This window comes from Schistocerca piceifrons, chromosome 1 (assembly GCF_021461385.2).
Source record: "Schistocerca piceifrons isolate TAMUIC-IGC-003096 chromosome 1, iqSchPice1.1, whole genome shotgun sequence".
Lineage (NCBI taxonomy): Eukaryota > Metazoa > Arthropoda > Insecta > Orthoptera > Acrididae > Schistocerca > Schistocerca piceifrons.
In genome coordinates this window covers 122126517-122147400 of record NC_060138.1, presented here as the reverse complement: position 1 = coordinate 122147400, position 20884 = coordinate 122126517, and the positions used below count along the sequence as shown (strand labels likewise).

The 20884-nt window shown below is 39.1% G+C and overlaps 1 protein-coding gene across 1 annotated transcript in view; it reads right to left on the bottom strand.

Annotated features, from left to right (window-relative positions):
* The window catches only part of LOC124787684 (baculoviral IAP repeat-containing protein 6), a 329612-nt gene that overhangs the window by 237530 nt on the left and 71198 nt on the right, over nt 1–20884 (bottom strand). The window contains exons 15-18 of the mRNA XM_047254541.1: nt 20596–20810; nt 11589–11833; nt 4586–4891; nt 2909–3163 (exon numbers count right to left, since the gene is read on the bottom strand). Of these exons, the coding sequence (XP_047110497.1) occupies nt 2909–3163; nt 4586–4891; nt 11589–11833; nt 20596–20810 (1021 nt within the window). The remainder of the gene's footprint in view (nt 1–2908; nt 3164–4585; nt 4892–11588; nt 11834–20595; nt 20811–20884) is intronic.

Sequence of the window (20884 nt, the reverse complement as noted above, 5' to 3'; positions counted from 1 at the left end):
GTCTACAGGTCATTTTCACATTTCCCAATAGTCCTCTTATTTGGGTAGGTGGACAGAACACTCACTATGTTACGCTTCCTGAGAATGCTGCTGAGTTTGGCACAAACAGATTCCACACAGGGCAGGTATGCCAGCTCTTTGCTTCGCCTTGCTCTTCTTCTAGACTGTATGGTGGAGTGGCTGGTGAAGGGCCTTCTGAATCTGTTTGGCCATGCATCCATTTCTGCAGAACACTAATCTTAGATGCTATATTCCTGCTGCCAAAGTACTTTGGTCTGACAAGATGTGTACATTGTGGACCAATGTCTTCAGAACTCCATTCTTCTGTGCTGTGTGATGACAGCTGCTGGTTGTAGGTTTGCAATACATCTGGCCATACATCTGGTCTTCTTTTGACAAGTACACCCAGAAATGGCAGCCGGTCATCATTTTCCAGTTCCATAGTGAACTTAGTATTTGAATGGCATGAGTTAAGGTATTCCAGAAACTCACTTAGTATATCCTGAGTGAGACCAGATCACAAAGGTATCATCCACATACCTGAAGAAGCAAGTGGGTTTGTATATAGCCAGCTCTAATGCTACCTCCTCAAATATCTCCATGAATATATTGGCAACCATTGGAGACAGAAGGTTGCCCATGGGTACACCTTCTGTCTGTTCATAATATTGGCACTCACACAGAAAATAAGCTTCGGTCGCACATGGACAGGTGTACTGGACAGAAGACAAAGCTTTAGTACTTGGCCGGGTGCACCAAGCCGAAGAGGGAGTGTGTAAGAACACTTCCAGAGGGAACAGAACATAGAGGGAAATGTTAGAACCACACTGGACCGAAAACAGAACATCAGCACATTGACAGTGTGCAGGACTGAAGACAGAATGCCAGTGTTCAGCCTGGCACAGTTGACTGAAGAGGGCATGCTTAAGAAAGCTTCTAGTGGAAGTGGACTGCAGAGGAAACACCTAGAAATGTCCTGGACTGAAAATGGAACTTCAACGTGCGGAATGGTGTGCAGGACCACAGAAGGAATGTGTACGAATGCTTCTAGTAGGAGCAGGCTGCACACACAACGCTTGGAACCAACAGAGGAGGGAGGTGACTTTAGGTATAAATAATGAACCCGTTCCACTCGAAAATTAGTCTCAAGTCGCACCCAATGTAGATAATGAGTCATGATGTCAAAGCATTGTGCACAAATGATGCTCCTATCCAGCAGAATACCCAATACATTAAACAAGGACACACAACTTGTCGAGGACTGTTGACAGGACGCTTTCAACTTCAATACTCTCAATAGAGCTCTAAAAATGCCAAGTTTTTAACTGCACCAAAGCTAAGTAAAATCTCAATATTTCAATGACTGCCTCCACTGAGATCTTCAGGACCAATTTATTTAAAGTCTACTTTCATCAACAGAATGCCATACCATCATCAGTCGTGAAGATAGCATTACATTAGCAGCCATAAATGACGAAACCAGATTATTAAAAACAAGAAGTACAGAATGCTATATTGCTATGGACAGGAAGATTTTGGGGAAACAACAATGCAAAAAGTACACAAAATTGGCAGTTTTCAGCGACGAGGATTTTTATGAAATGTTGCAAAATTTTCCAGCACAAAAATGTTATGTATCTCAGACTAGGCATTTACTCAAGCCCATAACTGATAGTTACTGAAATCTGAAATTAAATTTTGACTTATTTTCTCCTCAAGGCTAAGGTACCTGTATAATCTTATAATGACACTTCATTTCCCATGTACCACACTATGATGCGGCAACAAAAGAAAACACTTTACTTCCAATTTCAAATTTCCCAACACTTTTGAATATAGCATACAAAAAAGTGACACATTTTGTAGACATCTTCTATGTGCTGTGTTAATTAAACTGCATACTTTATTAGTACACAAGTATCAGTAAGAAAACTGCCAAATACAGCATTTTTTGCAAACACATATCATGTTCTCTGCTTGGTTTACTTGTATCAACTAATCACGATATATGACATGTGATGTCAGACAGAAAAATCGTGCTGCACAAATAATACAACTGATTGCTTCTTATGGAATCATATCCATTGGTTTTGCCAACTCACGACCAACATAACACCCACAGCAAAGTAAAAATAATATTGGAGCATACAATCACAGCAATCTGATGTACTGCCAGGACATGATTGCACGGCATTCTCTACTGTGATTCACCGACGGAAACAAACCAAGCAAGTGCCATACTGACTTATGTGTGTACTATGAAAATATGTAATTTAATTGATGCCACATTGTTTGTGGTACAAGTTGCTGCATGAAAACATTGAGGAAGGCACTGTTGCTGAATAAAACTAATATCTCTCTTCCAAATTAAAATATTTCTTCATTACTGTGGGGAAAGGAATGTTTGGTGATGAAACCAACATGCTGCTGAAAACATGGTGAGCAAACTGCTTCGGGCAAGGGTGAAGGATTAAACTAAAACACACTGGATTGCGCCTTCAAATTAGGCTAACAACTCTTATGGCCTCAGATCTTTGCATGTCTGTGTTCACAGGCCCCAGGTGCTTCAAAAATAAGCAACCAGAAAATAATAATAATAATAGACACCAAACACATAATCTGGCAAAAATAACACAGAAAGTGTCATAAAGTGATTTTTTTCTGCCTCTGTGTATTGCTACTGATTTGACCCAAATGTGATCCCACAAGAAAATCAAAGCTTTTAATCTGAGAATGCCAGTGCAGAGGAATTCTCGCAATTATTATTTTGTTGAATACTCTTATAACAATACAATGGGTTTAAAACTGCTTGTCTTAAAATTTTCCTTTATTGGTAATGGTTAATATTCATAGTATATTTTACTTTTTAGACTGGGAGTGTTACAGTGACTTTCCAAAATAAACAAACCTGGTACGAAGCAAGAGATGGAAAGGATTTGTGCGGGTGTTCATCTCCTGTGCCACTTGCTGGAGCAGAGTGACGCATTGTTGGGCAGCGGCTCCAGTGTTATCAAAGGGTAACACTCTTGTCAGTAACAACAGGAACCAGCGGAGTGCTCCCGCAGTCTGACAGCAGCTTATGACAGGTAACCAGTCTATAAGTGCTTGTAATACTGATGTGTCAAACCTCGCATTTCCACCATCAGAAGCATTTTTCATACCTCTGGAAAAAGAAGTCCATATTTTATAGACAAATAAATAAAATAACAAACAATGCATCACGCATTACCCTGCTGAGAGAGAGAGAGAGAGAGAGAGAGAGAGAGAGACGAAATTTATACACAGTAAAAGATAACATGAGGTTGATACAAGTAAGAGATACCACGAATTTTGAGACAAAGGTCAAAGAAAAAATGTCAACATGTAAAAATGACCTGTTTTCCATTATTTTATTATACTAGTGATTTTTCCTTATTCCAACACATGTAGTAACTTTCATTTGTCATTTTTGTTTTTCTCTTATCAATTACTAATGGAGCTACTTCTAATTGTACAGGTATAAAAGTGCATAAGCAGTCTTGTGTTGTAGCCTACAGCACATGCAAAAGTTTCATCTGTTTGCTATAAAGCAAGGACATATTAAAGAGTTTTAAAACAGTACATGAGCAATGCACAGAAGCCGACAAAAGCACTAACAATGCTACAAAGAAAATAAGACAGTACACAGAAAGTAACTTTTTGTACTATATATTACTATATATTTAGCATTAGTATACACAACTCTACACATACAGAAACAAGTTCTGTTTCTCTAATAATGAAAAAAATTGAATACTTCAACTCAGAAAGAGACCAGATCACAAATCTCTTTCACTTGTTAGATTATTCATTCACATTATGTTTATGCCATCTGTAGAACATGTCTGACAGTATCTACATTATTTTAAATTACAATACTAAACAAGTCCTGCCAGTATTTCTTCATCCTTTCACTGACTCCTCTGTTCTGCCCTTCTGCGAAGAAACTCTTTTCTTTACTGGCTCCCCCCCAATCTTACACAATCATCTATTATTTAAATTTGTCTCTTTGGAATACAGCCTCCTCTTCAACTCTTACCTTGGTAAGAACAGCTCATAATCCTTAAACCATTTTCGCTCTGTTTTAAAAGGCTGAAAATTCTTTTTGTTAGTCTAGTGTTCTACATTCTTACAAAATGTCTTTGTAACTCGACATGAGTCCCAACAAGTCTCTCACTGTGCCCCGCATTTCATATGAAGAGCCAGAAATGAGTTTGGGATGGAATCAATATCAAACTTCTGCACCTGCAGTCTGATAATCATCCCTAAAGCCAACAAGTTATGACATTTCCAAATTATTTTAACAAATAACACCTTCTACAGTACTAAAAATTGTTATCGTGTGTAAAAAGTGTGTGACAAAACAACTGAGAATATAAGATATGTGCCCCTTTCTGTGAGGGAATGATTAATTCTCATTCTCAACCAACTGTGAATGATATCTGCGAGCCAGAAAACTATCTATCTGAAATTAAACAACTATTAATCAATCATTCACACTGATCAAAAGCCACAAACAAAATGTTGTATTGCAGACATTTAACACCAAGCTGGAATGAATACTTACTCGCTGCAAATGATAATCAACTTCACACATTTGCGTGCAACGCTGCGCCCAGAAAGTAAGAGGCAGCTCTGCACCAATCGGCTAAGGTACTTTTCAACCATATACACAAACTCCAGTTGCTGGGTGTGGCTTTCAATTCTTCCACGGGCGCTCCGCAACCTTGACAGTCGCACAGATGCTACCCATGCCAGTACATCTAGAGCTAAGCCTTGAGCAGTAGTCGTCCGATCTGGGCCCTCGAGGAACACAACATGCAGAAGTCGCTCCACAAATTGATTTGATTCCAGCATTGCACAACGCTGACTCCTGCAAAATGTTAGACAGCAAGTAAAAAGAAAATCAACATGACTAATTTAATTATTTGTACATATGGAGCAGTTGTTATAATTTTGTGATTGGCAGTCAGGTAGACAGTAAACTAGGATTACCAAATGGAGCACAGTGCATTAATTCTATTGAATTCTCGCTGTCACTTCTACTGCTGAGAAACTGAACGAAAAGCAGTAACATGTCATCAGACAACATGTAGTGAATGGATTATAATAGGGACGGAACTGGAAAATGTGGCATCTATTTTTGGCAAAATTTACTTCCATTTTTTGCAAAATTCATGCCTATTTTTATTGAAATTCACATCTTTTTTTTAAATGATTAGAAGCACAAATTTAAAAGGTTGTCACACTAAATGAGTAATAATAAACAAAACCTCAGGCCTTTGAAATTTACAGTTAGCAAAAAAAGTTTTGATTGCGAACTTTGTGACTGCTTTTGCAAAGTCAACACCACCTTTTTCTTCCAAAAATGGCCAGTTTTCTTCATTTGGCTGTACTTTGGCTCCTCTTTGCAAGTGCAGGGCAGCAGATACTCACTCTCATATTGTTTTCGTGCTTACTGTCAGCAATTACTTGTATTAGTACCTGGATCATTTCCAGTTCATGTCTTTATTCTCATCTGTTGTTCACTTGTTTGTGGAAGAAAAATAAACTCTGGTTCATTGTAGATATGCTGTTGTTTACATCTTACAGTACTACACAATTGGTGACAAGGTTGGTTTTCCCTTCCGCATACTCAGTCTATTTGGTTGTTCCTCTGGTTCTTCTGCCCATGGAGGCAGTGCTCCAATCTCTCCTTGAGCAACAATAGGCTCTTACAGTTGCTATAATGAACTTATCGGCCATATTGACTACTCAGCTTCCACGCCATTGGCATACTCACCCCCCATTCCCCTTATGACAATGCTGCTGAAATCTTGGAGGCTTATGAGAAGTGGCTTCCATAAAACTTCCTCACTTTTGCTGTGATTGATGCAAACATGTGTGAGGCTTTGTACCTACCTTGTATTTCTCTACAGATCTACCAGTTGTTGTCCCAGTTACCCCCCACTCCAGGAATCTGAGTTACTTATTTGACGAAATGTGTAGGTTGTTGTCAAATTATCACTGTAAATGCTGGCATGTCACCGCAACACATGTAGCATTCTCTCATCATTGTAACAGCCCCACCAATCCTACAGGACTTTAATGGCCAAACCAACACTCATCATGATTCCTATGCGGATTCTATGGCCTGTGCACCAACATTTGGTTGGCTCCTGACAAAGAGGTGTATCAACACTCACCACAGTGTGAGATCCATCTCTGGTTGAAGCATTAATTATCTATTGCTGCTGGTGACCAGACCCAGGCTTGGTGTGAGATCACCATGGTGGCTCCTGTTCCTGGTCACCAGGCATCAGTCAGTTCTCGGGAGGGGGGATCAGGGATGACATGGCAACCATAGAAACAGGGCTTTCTGAGACACACTGGGCAGAAACATACCAAACAACCACAACCACAACAACAACAACAACAACAACAACAACAACAACAACAGCAACGGCAGCACTCTGTACTTCCTTCTTACCTGTACTGTTTTGTGTAACATGACAAGGTCGTGTGCCCTAAGCACTGGCAATTTGCAAGAACAGTAGGAAAAAAGAAGGACATATAGTGTCTGTATGCCATTCCCAACCCCCTCCTGTGAACATGGACAGGGCTCTCAATTGCGTGTCTTCAGTGCTTACAAATCATGACAAACTGTTTATCAGAGCATGAGTGATGGAAAAAGTGCTCAGACAGTAAGAGAACACAGTTGCAGTTGTGAGTTTACTGAACTCGCAAACTTTTGTGGATTTGGGATTTCTGGCATTGTCTCCAGTTACTCGACATTTGGCATATTACAGTTTTGAGACAATTTACGGTTCCCACTATGTATAAATCTGTGGTTTGTTCCTTGATTTTTTTTATTACTGTTATACTGGAGATTCTGACAAAGCATATTTGTTTGGTCTAGACACTTTCAACGCTTTTGGTTTCTCCATCTCTGATACTGTGCACCTCATTTCTGACCATGTCCCTTTTAAATTCCCTGTGTTTGAGTTCTCCTCTCTCTTCTCGAATGGGTTAGGTTGCGCCACTAACTTTGCGGCCCATGTTACCATGAAACCTATGGCACAGGTGTGCTTTTTCTGTGCTTGCCTTATTCCAGTGGCTTTGGGTGATCTACATCTACAGCTACATGATTCCTCTGCAATTCACAATTAAGTGCCAGGCAGAGGGTTCATCGAAGCGCCTTCAATCTATTTCTCTACCATTCCACTCTCGAAAAATGTGCAGGAAAAACAAGCAATAAGATCTTTTTGTATGAGCTCTGATTTGTCTTATTTCATCATAATTATCATTTCTCCCTACGTAGGTGAACACCAACAGACTATTTCCGCAATCAGAGGAGAAAGCTGATGGTTAAAATTTTATGAGAAGATGCGGCTGAAATGAAAAACAGCTTTGCTTTAATGATTGCCACCCCAATTCACATATCATGTCCATGGCACTCTCTCCCCTATTTCGTGATAATACAAAAGGAGCAACCCTTCTTTGAACTTTTTCAATGCCCTCTATCGGTTCCATCTGATGTGGATCCTACATCGCACAGCAACATTCCACCAGAGGGCGGACATGCATGGTGTAAGCAGTCTCTTGCACTTTCTGTGTGTTCTGCCGATTAATCACAGTCTTTACCCACAACACTATATATGTGATCATTCCAGACTAAGTTATTTGTAATTTTAGTTGTTAAGTATTTAACTGAATTTGCAGCTTTTAGATACGTGTGATTTACTGCACAACCAAAATTTAGCGAACTGCTTTTGGTATTTGTATGGGTGACTTCACATTTTTCATTAATTAGAACCAATTGGCACATTTTGCACCATACAGAGGTCTTGCTTAAATCATTTTGCAGTTGGTTTTGCTCATCTGATGACTTTACAAGACAGTAAATGACTGTTTCATCTGCAAACAATCTAAGAGGGTTGCTCAGATTGTCTCCTATGTCGTCAAATGAAATCCCGACTTGGACTGGCTGACATCATTGGAGGTTATACAGCCTATTAAATCGATTGTTTAAAAAACAACTGGTCAGCTTCACCTCCGCAGTGACTCTGAAGTTTTAGTTAATGATCCATCTATCATTGACATCTACCCTTTGCCCCACCCAGACAAGTTGTTAACTCGACCGGGACCAGTTTTCTCCACAACTGATTTATCTGAAGCCTATTTATAGGTTCCACCCCTACTCACCACTTCCGGCCCAGAATCTCCTACCACTGCGGCCATCATCGCCAGCAGTGGCCACTACAGAGGCAGTGGATGTTTCAACTGCCGTCCCCATGCCCGCATCAACAGTATGTCCTCTCCCCAAGGGGGAGGAGTGCTATAACCTGCCTGCTGTGGGCCACGTGACTCATGCACACAGCACAGAATCGGCTGTACCCTCTCTTCTTTACAAGTACAATGCAGCAGGCACTTTCTCTCATATTGTGTTCATATTTATTGTCAGCAACTGCTTCTATCAGTACCTAGATTGTTTCTATGTTTGTGTCAAACTTTCCTGTTGTTCACTTGAACATGGAAAAAGAATACATTTTTATTCACTGCAGCCATGCTGTTGTTCTTGTGTCACAGAACAACACAGTTTGATTTGAGTAGTGTTGTACCATTCTGTTGTACACAGCAATATGGTCAATGTCACAGTATATTACATTTATCAATGAATGAAACTGCGCAGCACTCAGGAAATATTAACCTTGTGAACAAATCTTAAATCAACTTTGGGTGTTTATGAAGTGCAGGCAAATACTGAATGCTAACATTAGTTAGCAAAAAACTGCAGGGCTCACATAAATAAATAATTACATTTCCTTTGTTTTTATACCTCTCTTAATGCTTTTATAGTATAAATGTACTTGTTACAGGTACTGAAAATGTGAAGTATGATGTGCAACAAATAACAAGCACTCCTATCACAGCAACAATATTTATATATGGAAACCATCTTTTTTTTTTCTTTTTTTTCTGACAGATTATTTTTCCACACACACGGGATGAGTGACAGCATAACATTCTATAACATTATGTAATTAGCACTATTTTCTGTTTATAAAAACAAATACATTTTTGTGTTTGCTGTATTTTTGATATTTACAACAGGCTGACAAAACATGTCATATGTTAATCCTTACAATAACTCCCACTCTGTTCCTTTAGAGAAATGACAGAAGACCAAACACATGTCTCTCAAGGTGACACATCTACTACAACAGAACATTCATTCTAGGGGTGGGGGTAAGGCGGGCAGGTGAGGGTAAGGCGGGCAGGTGAGGGTAAGGCGGGCAGGTGAGGGTAAGGTGGGTGGGGTGGAGAGTCATGTGGAAGGAAGAGAAATAAAACAGACTAAAACAGACTAATACAATTTTATTACTCATTTTTATCTCCTCCACACCAGTCTACATATTCTAACCTTTATTGTCTTCTGCAATTGCTTCTCTCTCTACTGGCCCATTCCATACCAAATTAAAAAGTCTTGATACCTCCTTAGCACATGTTTCACTACTTCTAAAGTTTTTTTTTATAAATCTTTCCATGAATATTTTTACTAACAGCTCTTCAATGGTTCACTTATTTTGTATATCCTAATTTAACATCGCATTTAAATTGTATTCTGATTTTTCCAAGGCCCATGTATGATTTCCACAGATAACTATTTTTTACATGCAGCTTCCTTATTTATATGCATATTTGAATATAATTATATTTCGTAATGTAGAAATTTGTCTTTGCAAATGATGTTTGATCTTACTTCCTAACTTTTTGCTTTCCTCCTCTAATTTTAACTGCTCCTCAGACAACTGTTTTTCTTGATCCAACGACTTTCATTACTTTTACTTTTCTTCTTCTTCTTCTTCTTCTGCTAACATTTTGTTATAAAAGACTGGTGACCAGCAGGAAGTATGTTTCCCTATAGTTTGCTGTTTATAAGTCAATGCAGATAACAATTACAAGTCAAATGTTTTTAAATGCCGATTTTTAGTTTTTATCTCTTAATCATGACCCCATTTTTAGGTCAGAATCTTAACTATTTTATTTTTCTGGCTCTCTGAAGCACATTCCCATCACAACTGATAATCATGGTTTTGTTTCTCTTCTTGCTAATGGCCACAATTTTATTTTTTGATTTTCTGAAGTCCAAATTTTGGCTAGAGACAATAACTCTATTTAGAAAGAACTGACAGAATTCTATGTTATCTGCGTAACAGATGTTATTCAACCTTTTATCTGTCACCATTTTGTATTTTGATGTCATCTGAAATACGACCATCAACCTCGAATGGGGCTTTTAGTTTCAGTACAATTCTTCAGTTATGCTGATTTGTTTACTGTAGTGCCCTGAGAGTTTAAACTGATTATTAAGGATCCAGTGCTTAAAAGTGGCTGGTGCCTTCTTGTAATATATAATACATACAATTTCTTGTCAAGACTTTTTTGTACTAAGACCTGAATAGAAAACAAGGTGTCCTTTGTTCCAATATCTGCCTTAAACCAAAATGTTTCACTGATGTTCACCTCTATATGCCTCTGTAGATGCCAGTGTTGTATTCTCAAGAACACTTTCAGAGTATGATATTAAGTTCACTGATTTGTCATTTATAACTTAATAATAGTGAGTCTTATGTATATTATACTTTTTACATATAAATTTTCTGTTTTCAAGCTAAGAGTCCCTGCATGTTATCTACAAGAATAACCTTTTGTCATTCTTTCACTTTTTTCTCTATTTTCTTCACAATCTCTTCCTTTTAAATGTTGTTTAAACAATAGTGGCATGACAGGAACTTTTTCTTGCTTTTGTACATTAACTGATATTTCTTGACTACTCACTTTTATTATGTCAAGTTGTTCTTCACCAATATTTCAAATTATTTGTATGCATCTATACTTGAATATAAGATGCTGATGACTCAAGTCAAAACAGGAACCAGAAACTGGTAAAATTGATATGGCAACCAGAAACTGTCCAGAAAACAAATGTAATAAGTCTCTGATGGGTAGGAGATGGGGCTTGTACAACTGAATACAGTACTTGTTGGAAGACAAAAAGAAATACAACTACTTGGTAGACTAACGAAATGATGGACAGACAAAACCATGAATATCCTACTACAGATTATGGTTGAATCGAACTGGATGCAGCCACCCCCATTCTGGGGTCAGTGGAAAAGGCTCTTCAAAATCAGCAAAGGGTAGATAAATATACAGATAATTCCCTATAAACCCACAAACAAATGATTTCATTTCAGATATTACTACTGTGTATGGGTTAAGTATGGAAGAGGAATCAGACCTACTTTCACCAAAATAGTTGTGACCTAAAAGGTTAATTCATAATGATCACTGTCAACAACTAATATTATAACAGTGCTTAACGTGCTGCTATCATAGTTGGGGATCTTACAATATTAGACACGACTTCGCAAGCACTATACAAAGGGAGAAAATGATAACACGAATCGGCTTATCAAACCTATGGCTGACTTTTTCCCCCCATTTGAAACATACAGTTTTATGAACAACAGAAGTTACTGAAATAGTGCATTAACTGCACTGCAAAGCTTGAAGTTTCAACTTACCGTTCATTAGGAATGTTGGTTTGCTTGGTTTTCCTAATTGTAATGGAAACTTCATGCAGCCAGTCACATCCCAAATAATACTCCATTTTCTTAGAAACTGCAGTAACAAGTCTGTCAACAGTGTTCCGGGGCACTTGCACATAGTAATCCACTGAGGAATCTGAAGTTTTGCTTTTTGAACTTCCATCCAACCTACTCTTTTTTGAAGCTGACCCTTTTTCTTCACTCCCTCGGCTTTTAGAGCCCTTCAAATAAAAAAAAAAACAATGTCTTTCAATATCACTGAAGCAATAATAAAAATACATAAAGAAAATATTCATTAAACACTACATTTCATTTAAGAAACAATAACTTCTTTCCATCAGTTCAATTACATAACATATCCACAGTTGCCAATTCACTGGCATTGCTCAATTATCATAACCTTATATTAAAGAGGAAATGTGCGCAAATGTACTTCTTAGTGTAAAATAGAGTAATTATATTTACATATTTCTTACTCCCATTTCCACCCTATTCTCTGTGGTGAAATGTTAACCCACTGACTTATTAATATTTTTCCCCCTAGTTGACCCCATATTTACTATTTAAATTTACAAAAATCTGCATATTTTGTCTTGCACACTTTTTGCAAAATTATACAATTTTTTCACAGGAATTCTTTGTAAATCTATCCTTTCTATTAGACATTTCTCACACTCATACCATGTATCACTTTTCTTCTTTCTTGCTTTGTGCACTAGACAATTTCTGGAGAGCATTTTCTTGATGGGACTGGGAGTGGAAGGGGAGAGGGGGGGGGGGGGGGTGATAAACCTATGAAACTGGGAAATGATTTCTTGTAACTCACAAATTATCAATAGAAATTCAGTGTTTTGTACACCACTTAATAGATTGACTTCTCAGCTTTCCAATGGTATATAACATGTCATGCCACTTATTACCAGAGAAGAAGAAACACTAAGAAGTTATAGCTGCTCAGCCCGTTTCACAATCAGAAATGTAATAACAGACTTGAAACTTGTGATTGGCTGTGAGCCAGCTATATAATCCAATGGGTAATTTGGCAGTTACTAATCAGCACGCTAATCCTGAAAACTGTGGATTCAGTAATGATACTTGTCTTCTTGATTATTTATACATGTTACCATCTTGATAATCCCCCCACCCTCATGGAATTTTCTAGCATTTATTCGTATGTGTATAACATTTCATTTAAATTTCTACACAGCTGTTATAGAGTTCCTTCCCACACCCTAGTTCCAAAGCAGCTCCCCCCCCCCCCCCCCCCCCCCCGTATTCTTTCCCAGATAACAACTCATGTGTGACCTATGGATTCCACCTCCAACATCTTCAATTTTGTTCAAATTAGTACAAAATTTATAAGGGGCATTCAAATGAAGCCCAGTCACTAGTGTGAAGTAACAGTAACAATTTTATTAACTCAAAACTGTAGTTATACACAGTACACATAATCAAAAATAGTTGGCAAAACTGTTGGCACATTTATCTCATTGCGATACTAGCCGGTCGATCCCATGCTTGAAGAAGCTAGTAGGCTGCTGTCAGATCCAGGCCTGGACCCAGTCACACACTTTGTCATCCATTGCGAATCAATGTCCGCGAATAGCTTGTTTTAGAGGTCCAAACACATGAAAGTGATACAGTGAAAGGTCGGGACTGTACGGAGGATGTTCCAGTGTTTCCCACCGAAACTGCTCCCATGTCGTCTTCACCGCACTGGCGGAGTATGGGTGGGCATTGTCATGCAGAAGGATAACGCCATTGGACAACATGCCTTGGCATTTTGACTTGATGGCTGGTCTCAGGTTCTGTAAAGTGGCTTGATAACGCTGGGCATTGATGGTGGTTCCCCATTCCAGGAACTCGACAAGCAGTGGGCCCTTCCGGCCAAAAAAGGACATCATGACCTTAGCAGAACTGGTGTGCATGGCCTTTGATTTCTTTGGAGGTGGTGAAGTCACGTGTTTCCACTGCTTGCTCTGACACTTGCTTTCAAGTTCAAAATGGTGACACCATGCTTCGTCGGCCGTGACAATATGTGACAGAAAGCTGTATTATTCCTCATGATAATGTTGCACATAACTAAAAGTCTGCACCATTGGAGTATTGCGCTGTTCGGTGGTCATTTGGTGGGAAACCTATTACACACAGAGTTTTCGAAAGTTCAAGTGTTGGTGCATTATGGTGCTAATACCCAGCAACCAATGGATCTCGTCCATAGTGATTCTGCAGATGTTCAAGACCAAAGCAATCACTTCCGCAACAATTCCCGGTGTGATGACACGATGAGCCTGTCCAGGACGAGCATCGCCTTCCAGTGACTGGCGCCCCTCAACAAATTGTTTCTGCCATTCCACAACACTTGAATGACTCAAACTGTACTCACCATTCACAGCCTTCATTTGTGGATACCTTTCATAGCCTTCATCCACTGATACCTTTTACAGCCAAAAATTGAATCACTCCTCGTTGTTCCAGCTTACTCGGCTGCATGTTTGGTAATGGATGATAACTTGTGTGACCACCTTCTCTAAGGCATGAAACCACACTGGAGCTATGAAACCTCAAATGGTTCACACACGTCAGTCTCTCTACCAATACATGGTGCCACCATACCTGCAGTTACATGGTGCCACCTTACGTGTAAGGCAAAGGTAGATGCACTAACCGGGTTTCATTTGAATGAACCTCATATATAAGGGACCTGTATGAACTTCTGCCTAGTATCAATGCCAACTATCACTTTGTGCAGGTACTGGAGCTATTTTCACAAGTGCCACTTTCTTCAGAACAGGAAACATGAAAAATCCTCAATTTTGGGAAGCCATTGCGTCTCACTGTGATGGAGATTTTCCACCTGTGTAGTACATAATACGTGTCCATTTTAGAGTGTTATAGGTTTTTTTAAATTATATTTGCTTTCTATTTTATTGATTCAGTTCAATATTACTTTGTGTGTGTTTAATAACACCAAGTGTGAAGTGTGTGTATCTGAATATTTTTGTCTGGTATTTGCAAATGTATTCTTATGTTGTATCTTTACACAATATTACTGCAAAATGTTGTGGTTTGTGTAAATGAAGTACTGTGCCTTTTGGGACAAAATTATATCTATGTTATTAAATGTACATTCTGGTTACTTAATATAGAAACTTGCCAATTTGAAAGATTCATAATACATAAATCATCTTTTATTCATGGTGGTGATTTTCAGAAACTATAGTATATATTTTTCAGAATAAAATGCAGTTGTCAGCTGTCAACACAGATTGACAACTTACAGTAACTGAATTACATACAATATGTACTTTTTGGACATACCATGGCATTATGCTTCTGTGAAGCAGATATTGTCAATTGTTAAAATAACATTACATAAATTCTTGTAGTATACTTCACATAAATGTATAGCCAAGGTCTAAATACTTTTATTAAGTCTAATTTTGTAGGCTTCTGAAGATGAAACCGGTAAGGTGTAATAAAAATATATTTACAACTGACAAGATAAAACACTGTAACTCTATTTCCGGTGATTCAAAATGTAACACTGACGTTTCATGGATCTGCTTAAACACAGACACTGTCCGGTAATTAACACACACATCATTTATATGATTTATTATTATTATTATTATTACTGCAACAGAACTCCAGGTTGGAATATCAACTATACAAGAAAAAGATAGATTGCTACTTACCATAAAGATGACATGTTTACGTTGCAGACAGGAGCAATGAAAAGACACACATTTGCTTTCAGTTGCAGCCTTCATCAGAATACAAAAACACACACACACACACACACACAAATCCAGTCACAGAAGCAAGCACACCTCACACATACATGACATGACTTACGTAGGACAGAAGGAGCAATCTGGGGGGGAGTGGGAAGGGGAAAGGATAACGAAGTGTGGGTCGAGGGAGAGAAGAACATTTTGGCAGAGCGTGCAGGGATTAGACTGCCAACAGGCACAGCCTTGCGAGGCTGTGGGAAAATGAGGTGGGGACGGGTGGGGGTTGGGAGGGGAATGGGAATCAAACAAGGAGAGGAGTGAGAAGGGGAAAATGGGCACATGTGTTGGCAGAGGGCAGCACACAAAGAGAGTTGGAGACGAGAATAGGGAGGAAATGACAGGAACAAGGAGGATGGAAACTGTTGGATGGAGATTGTAGGGAGAGTAGGTTACCATAGGTTGAGGCCAGGATAATTTTGCGAGTGGAGAACGTGTTTAAAGGTTAACTCCCACCTGCGCAGTTCAGGAAAACTGCGCCATCTAGATCCTCCCATTTACCACCCACTTTTCTGAACTGTGCAGATGGGTGTTAGCGTTACAACACATTCTCCGTTCACGAAATTAGTCCGGCCTCCATCTACAGTAACCTACTGTCTCTACACCTTTCACCCAATAGTTCCCACCCATCTCCCCTTACCCTATCACATCCTCCCTATGCTTGTCTCCCACCTTGTTTGTGTGCCACCCTCTGCCAATGCACCCACCCATCTTTCCTGCTCCTCTTCTTTTTCACTCCGTCTCTGCACCTCCCTTTCCCACAACCTCCTGACACTGCACTTGTCAGCATTCTAATCCCTGCATACTCCCCCACACAGAGTTCCTCTCTCACCTCACTTATACACTACTATCCCTTCCACTTCCCGCCGCTCTCCAGATTGCTGATTCCATTCCACATGATAGCTGCATTCCAGTCCAAGCTGCCGGAGATGGCAGTTTTGAGTGTATGAGGTGTGCTTTCTTGTGTGAATGAATGTGTGTGTGTGTGTGTGTGTGTGTGTGTGTGTGTGTGTTTCCTTTTTTGATGAAGACTGTGGCCAAAAGCTAATATGTAAGTGTCTTTTCGTTGTTCCTGTCTGCAATTTAACATGTCATCTTTACGGTAGGTAGCGATCTATCTTTTCCTTATATTGTTGTTACTACTGTAATTTAACATTCTGTATTCAGAGAAACATACAATGTACTTATAGGATAGTTAGGACTGTCTTATGACCTTATACAATTACGATACAGCAACTTGCAGTCCATTCACAACATTGCACAGAATATGAATGTAGCACTAATGAAGATCAGAAATCAATGCCTATGGCAATGTCTCTCTTTAAAAATGGCAGACAGACAGTGCAGTGAGAAATGATGGTTTCAGTGCCTTTTATTCATGTTATAACATGGGGAAAATTTTTCACAGAAGTTTGAAGACAGATTGTCCCGTGAACATTAGTTTCTGAACTTCAATTACGTTATGTCTGTACTCTGCACAAAACACTGTGTCAGGATGGCAAATTGCATGATCTAAGTATTAGGATGGGAACAATAACATGCAAAACTTTTTTCACTCATTTTGAGCTCTGAAGAACGTGATTCTTGTGAAAATGGCTCTTGTACCTACATCAAGTTAAAAATGGAAATGAAATTTGGTAGAAGTTGATGCGAGACTCCAAGGAACTTTCTGTTCAAATTTCAAACAATACAAAATTGAAGCTGGCTGAGTTTGGAGCATCTTCCACATTCAGAAAATTGTCATAGTATGACCCATGAGTGCCAAATTTCATTTCTCTAAGAATTCCACAGGTCTGGTAGAACGAATTTCTCTCTCTCTCTCTCTCTCTCTCTCTCTCTCTCTCTCTCTCTCTCTCTCTCTCTCTCTCACACACACACACACACACACACACACACACTTGTGAAAATTGCAACACAGAAAAAAGGCATGCTATTACAATGACATTTATACCACAGATGGTCATTTTAATACACAAATGGTTAGAATTTCAGAAAGGTATATGCACTCGGACCATGAAAATTGAGTATGGGATGAAGCCATCACATGCTGCAATCAAAGCCTCTGGATGTCGTGACAGGGAATCAAAGAGGCTCTCTGGATGTGCTGCTATCATACACACTGTCACATCATTTGTAGTCATGTCCACAAAGCATTGACAGTGGTTGCAGGAGTGCCAGTATGAACAAGTTGCCAGACTGTTCAATGGGCGGGCGAATGTGCAGGCCAAGAACACAATGGTATCAGTCACTTTTTGAGGAAGACTCTCACATTCCTCACAGCATGTAACCATGTTTTATTCTCTTGAAATATGGCATGTGGAGCTTTAAAGGAGGGGCAGTGACTCTAAAGCCTGTCTCATGTAGTGGTTCTTGCCCAGATTGCCCTGAATACATAGAAGGCAAGTTTGCATGTTATAATCAATAGTGCCCCAAACCTTCACACTTTGCTTTTGTCCACTATGCTGCTCAACAACATGGTCTATCCAACAGCATTAACCCTGGTAGCATCTAACACATTTACGACCTTCACTGTAGGGTAAGCTGAAGTAGGACTCTCAAAAAACACTACATTTAACCACTCAGTATGCCAGTGCCAACTTCAAATGCCGATAGCTGTCTAAAGCATTGGTGGTTTCTGAACAATGGAAGCTGATGCTATGGCACGTGTGCCCTCAGCAGACAGCGTCGAAACATCAGTGCAAACATGTTATTACCTGTTTTTAAGATCTTGTTAACTTATAAGCCTAAGGACTGAATACCCATGTCATTTGTTTGACATAATATATACATTGCTGTTAGTCAAAATTGCAACACCCAGAAGAAATGGTCAGAATCACTCCCAAATTGAAGGATTTGTAGAACAGTGGAGCCATAATAAGTGATTAAAATTACAGACGTAACTCTTCTGTCAGTTGCAGCTATACGGGCAAGATAGCGATCATCCCAGTCTGTGGTCACATTGCATGGTCCAGTACGTTTGTTAGTGTGTATAACTCTCTTCTATCCACTGGTTCTATATACATCACTCTTGTAACAGTGGGTCCTGTATGAACCACAATGTCACGTTATGACAAATTCTTTTCCCAGAGCCCAACCATTCTGCCTCGTTCGAACTCATTCATGTGCTGATATTGCACCCTCTGACGTCGTCAAGGCCTATCGCCAATTACTTCCACATTTTCACTTTGACAGCTCTGCACCAACTGAGCCTTGCATAACACCAGGCTGCTTGCTCACACAACAGGAGGTGCTGCTGGGCCTACTTGCACATCATCTGTCTCTGCAATTTCAATCACTTATTATGGCTCCAATGTGTTACATATCCTTTGGTTTTGGAGTGATTCTACCATTCCTTATGGGTGTTGTAATTTGCATGGGCAGCAGTGTACATATTACATCAAATTACATGAATATCTTCATCTGCAAATCACACATAAGTGCCTGGCTGAGAGTTCATCGAACCACCTTCACAATAATTCTCTATTATTCCATACTCTAACATCACGCGGAAAAAATGGACACCTAGTTTTTTTCCATGCGAGCTTTGATTTCCCTTATTTTGTTATTATGATCGTTTCTCCATATGTAGGTCAGTATCAACAAAATATTTTCGCATTCTGAGGAGAAAGTTGGTGAGTGAAATTTCTGTGTGAAGATCCCACCACAATGAGAAATACCTTTGTTTTAATAATGTCAACTCCAAAACGTGTATCATGTCCATGACACCCTCTACCCTATTCTCAATAATACAAAACGTGCTGCCCTTCTTTGCACTTTCTCGATGTAATCCTTTAATCTTACCTGGTAAAGATCCCACACAGCGCAGCAGTATTGCAAATGAGGATAGACAAGTGTTGTGTAGGCAGTCTCTTCAGTAGATCTGTTGCACCTTCCAAGTGATCTACCCACAAATCGTTGTCTTTGGTAGCCTTCCCCACAACATTTTCGATGGGTTCTTTCCCATTTACGTTGTTCGTAATCATAATTCCGAGGCATTTAGTTAAATTTACAACCTTTAGATTTCATGGATCTCAATTGCCAATGTCCACACCATCCAGATATCTTATCTAAATTGGTTTGCAATTGGTTTTGATCTTCCAATGACTTTACTAGGTGATAAACTACAGCATCATCTGCAAACAACCTAATACAGGTGCTCAGGTTGCCTCCTAAATTGTTAATATAGATAAAGAATAGCAGAGGGTCTACAACATTACCTTAGCGAGTGCCAAAAATCACTTTTGTTTTACTCCACGACTTTCTGTGAATTACTACTAACTGTGACCTCTCTGACAGGAAATCATGAATCCAGTTACATAACTGAGACCATATTCCATAAGCACGCAATATGATTACAAGCCACTTGTGAGGTATGGTGTCAAAAGCCTCCTGGCAATCTAGAAATACAGAATCAATTTCAAATCGCTTGCCGATAGCACTCAACACTTCATGTGAATAAATAGTTAGTTGTGTTTCACAAGAACAATGTTTCCTAAATCCATGTTGACCGTGTGTGTGAATAGACTGTTCTCTTCAACGTAACTCATAATGTTCGAACACTATATATGTTCCAAAACCTTGCTGCATTTCAATGTCAATGACATGATCCTATAATTTAGGGGATCACTCCCATTGCCTTTCTTGAATATTGGTGTGACCTGTGCAACTTTCCAGTCTTTGGGTACGGATCTTTGGCAAACAAGCTGTTGTGTACGATTGTTATGTATGGAACTATTGCATCAGCAAGCTCTCAAAGTAGCCTAACTGGAATACAATCTGGAGCGGAAGACCTGCTTTTATTAAGTGAGTTCTGTTGCTTCACTGCTCCAGGGATATCTACTAAGTTACTCATGTTGACAGCTGCTCTTGATTCGATATTGGAATATTTATTTCACCTTCTTTGGTGAAGGAATTTCATAAGGTTGTGTTTATTTAGTAGCTCTGCTTTAGGAGCACTGTCATTGATAGTTTTTTCCACTGCTATCACACATTGATTGTTCTTATGCTTCAATGTTAACAACATTTAAAAAATGTGTGACACGATCCAGCATTATTGTACCATTATGATCATTAAAATTGTTTCAATGCTGTATTTTACAGTATTTACAGTTTACACTGTGAGATCCAAATTCAGATCACCAATACAAAAATTTGCAAATACATTTAATTCTATGCCAACTTGTACTTACTGTATCTTTAACTATCTCCTTTTCTGTGGCCACAGCTTTTATGTGCACTAGAAAAGTACGGCCTCGCACTCTAAATAACTTGGGACTTGTCAGTGTGATTGTTCCACCCTGTTCTGATAGGTCAAGGCACTGTGACAAGATTACGGGGCCACATAATACCTCACAGTTGTGGTCCCTCATGTACTCCTCTGATGTAACTGGATTTTCAGTCTTCCCTTGAACAACACAAACAGAAAATATTACAAATTAAAATTATGACAATACTTGATTTTTACAATGTGGGATTAAA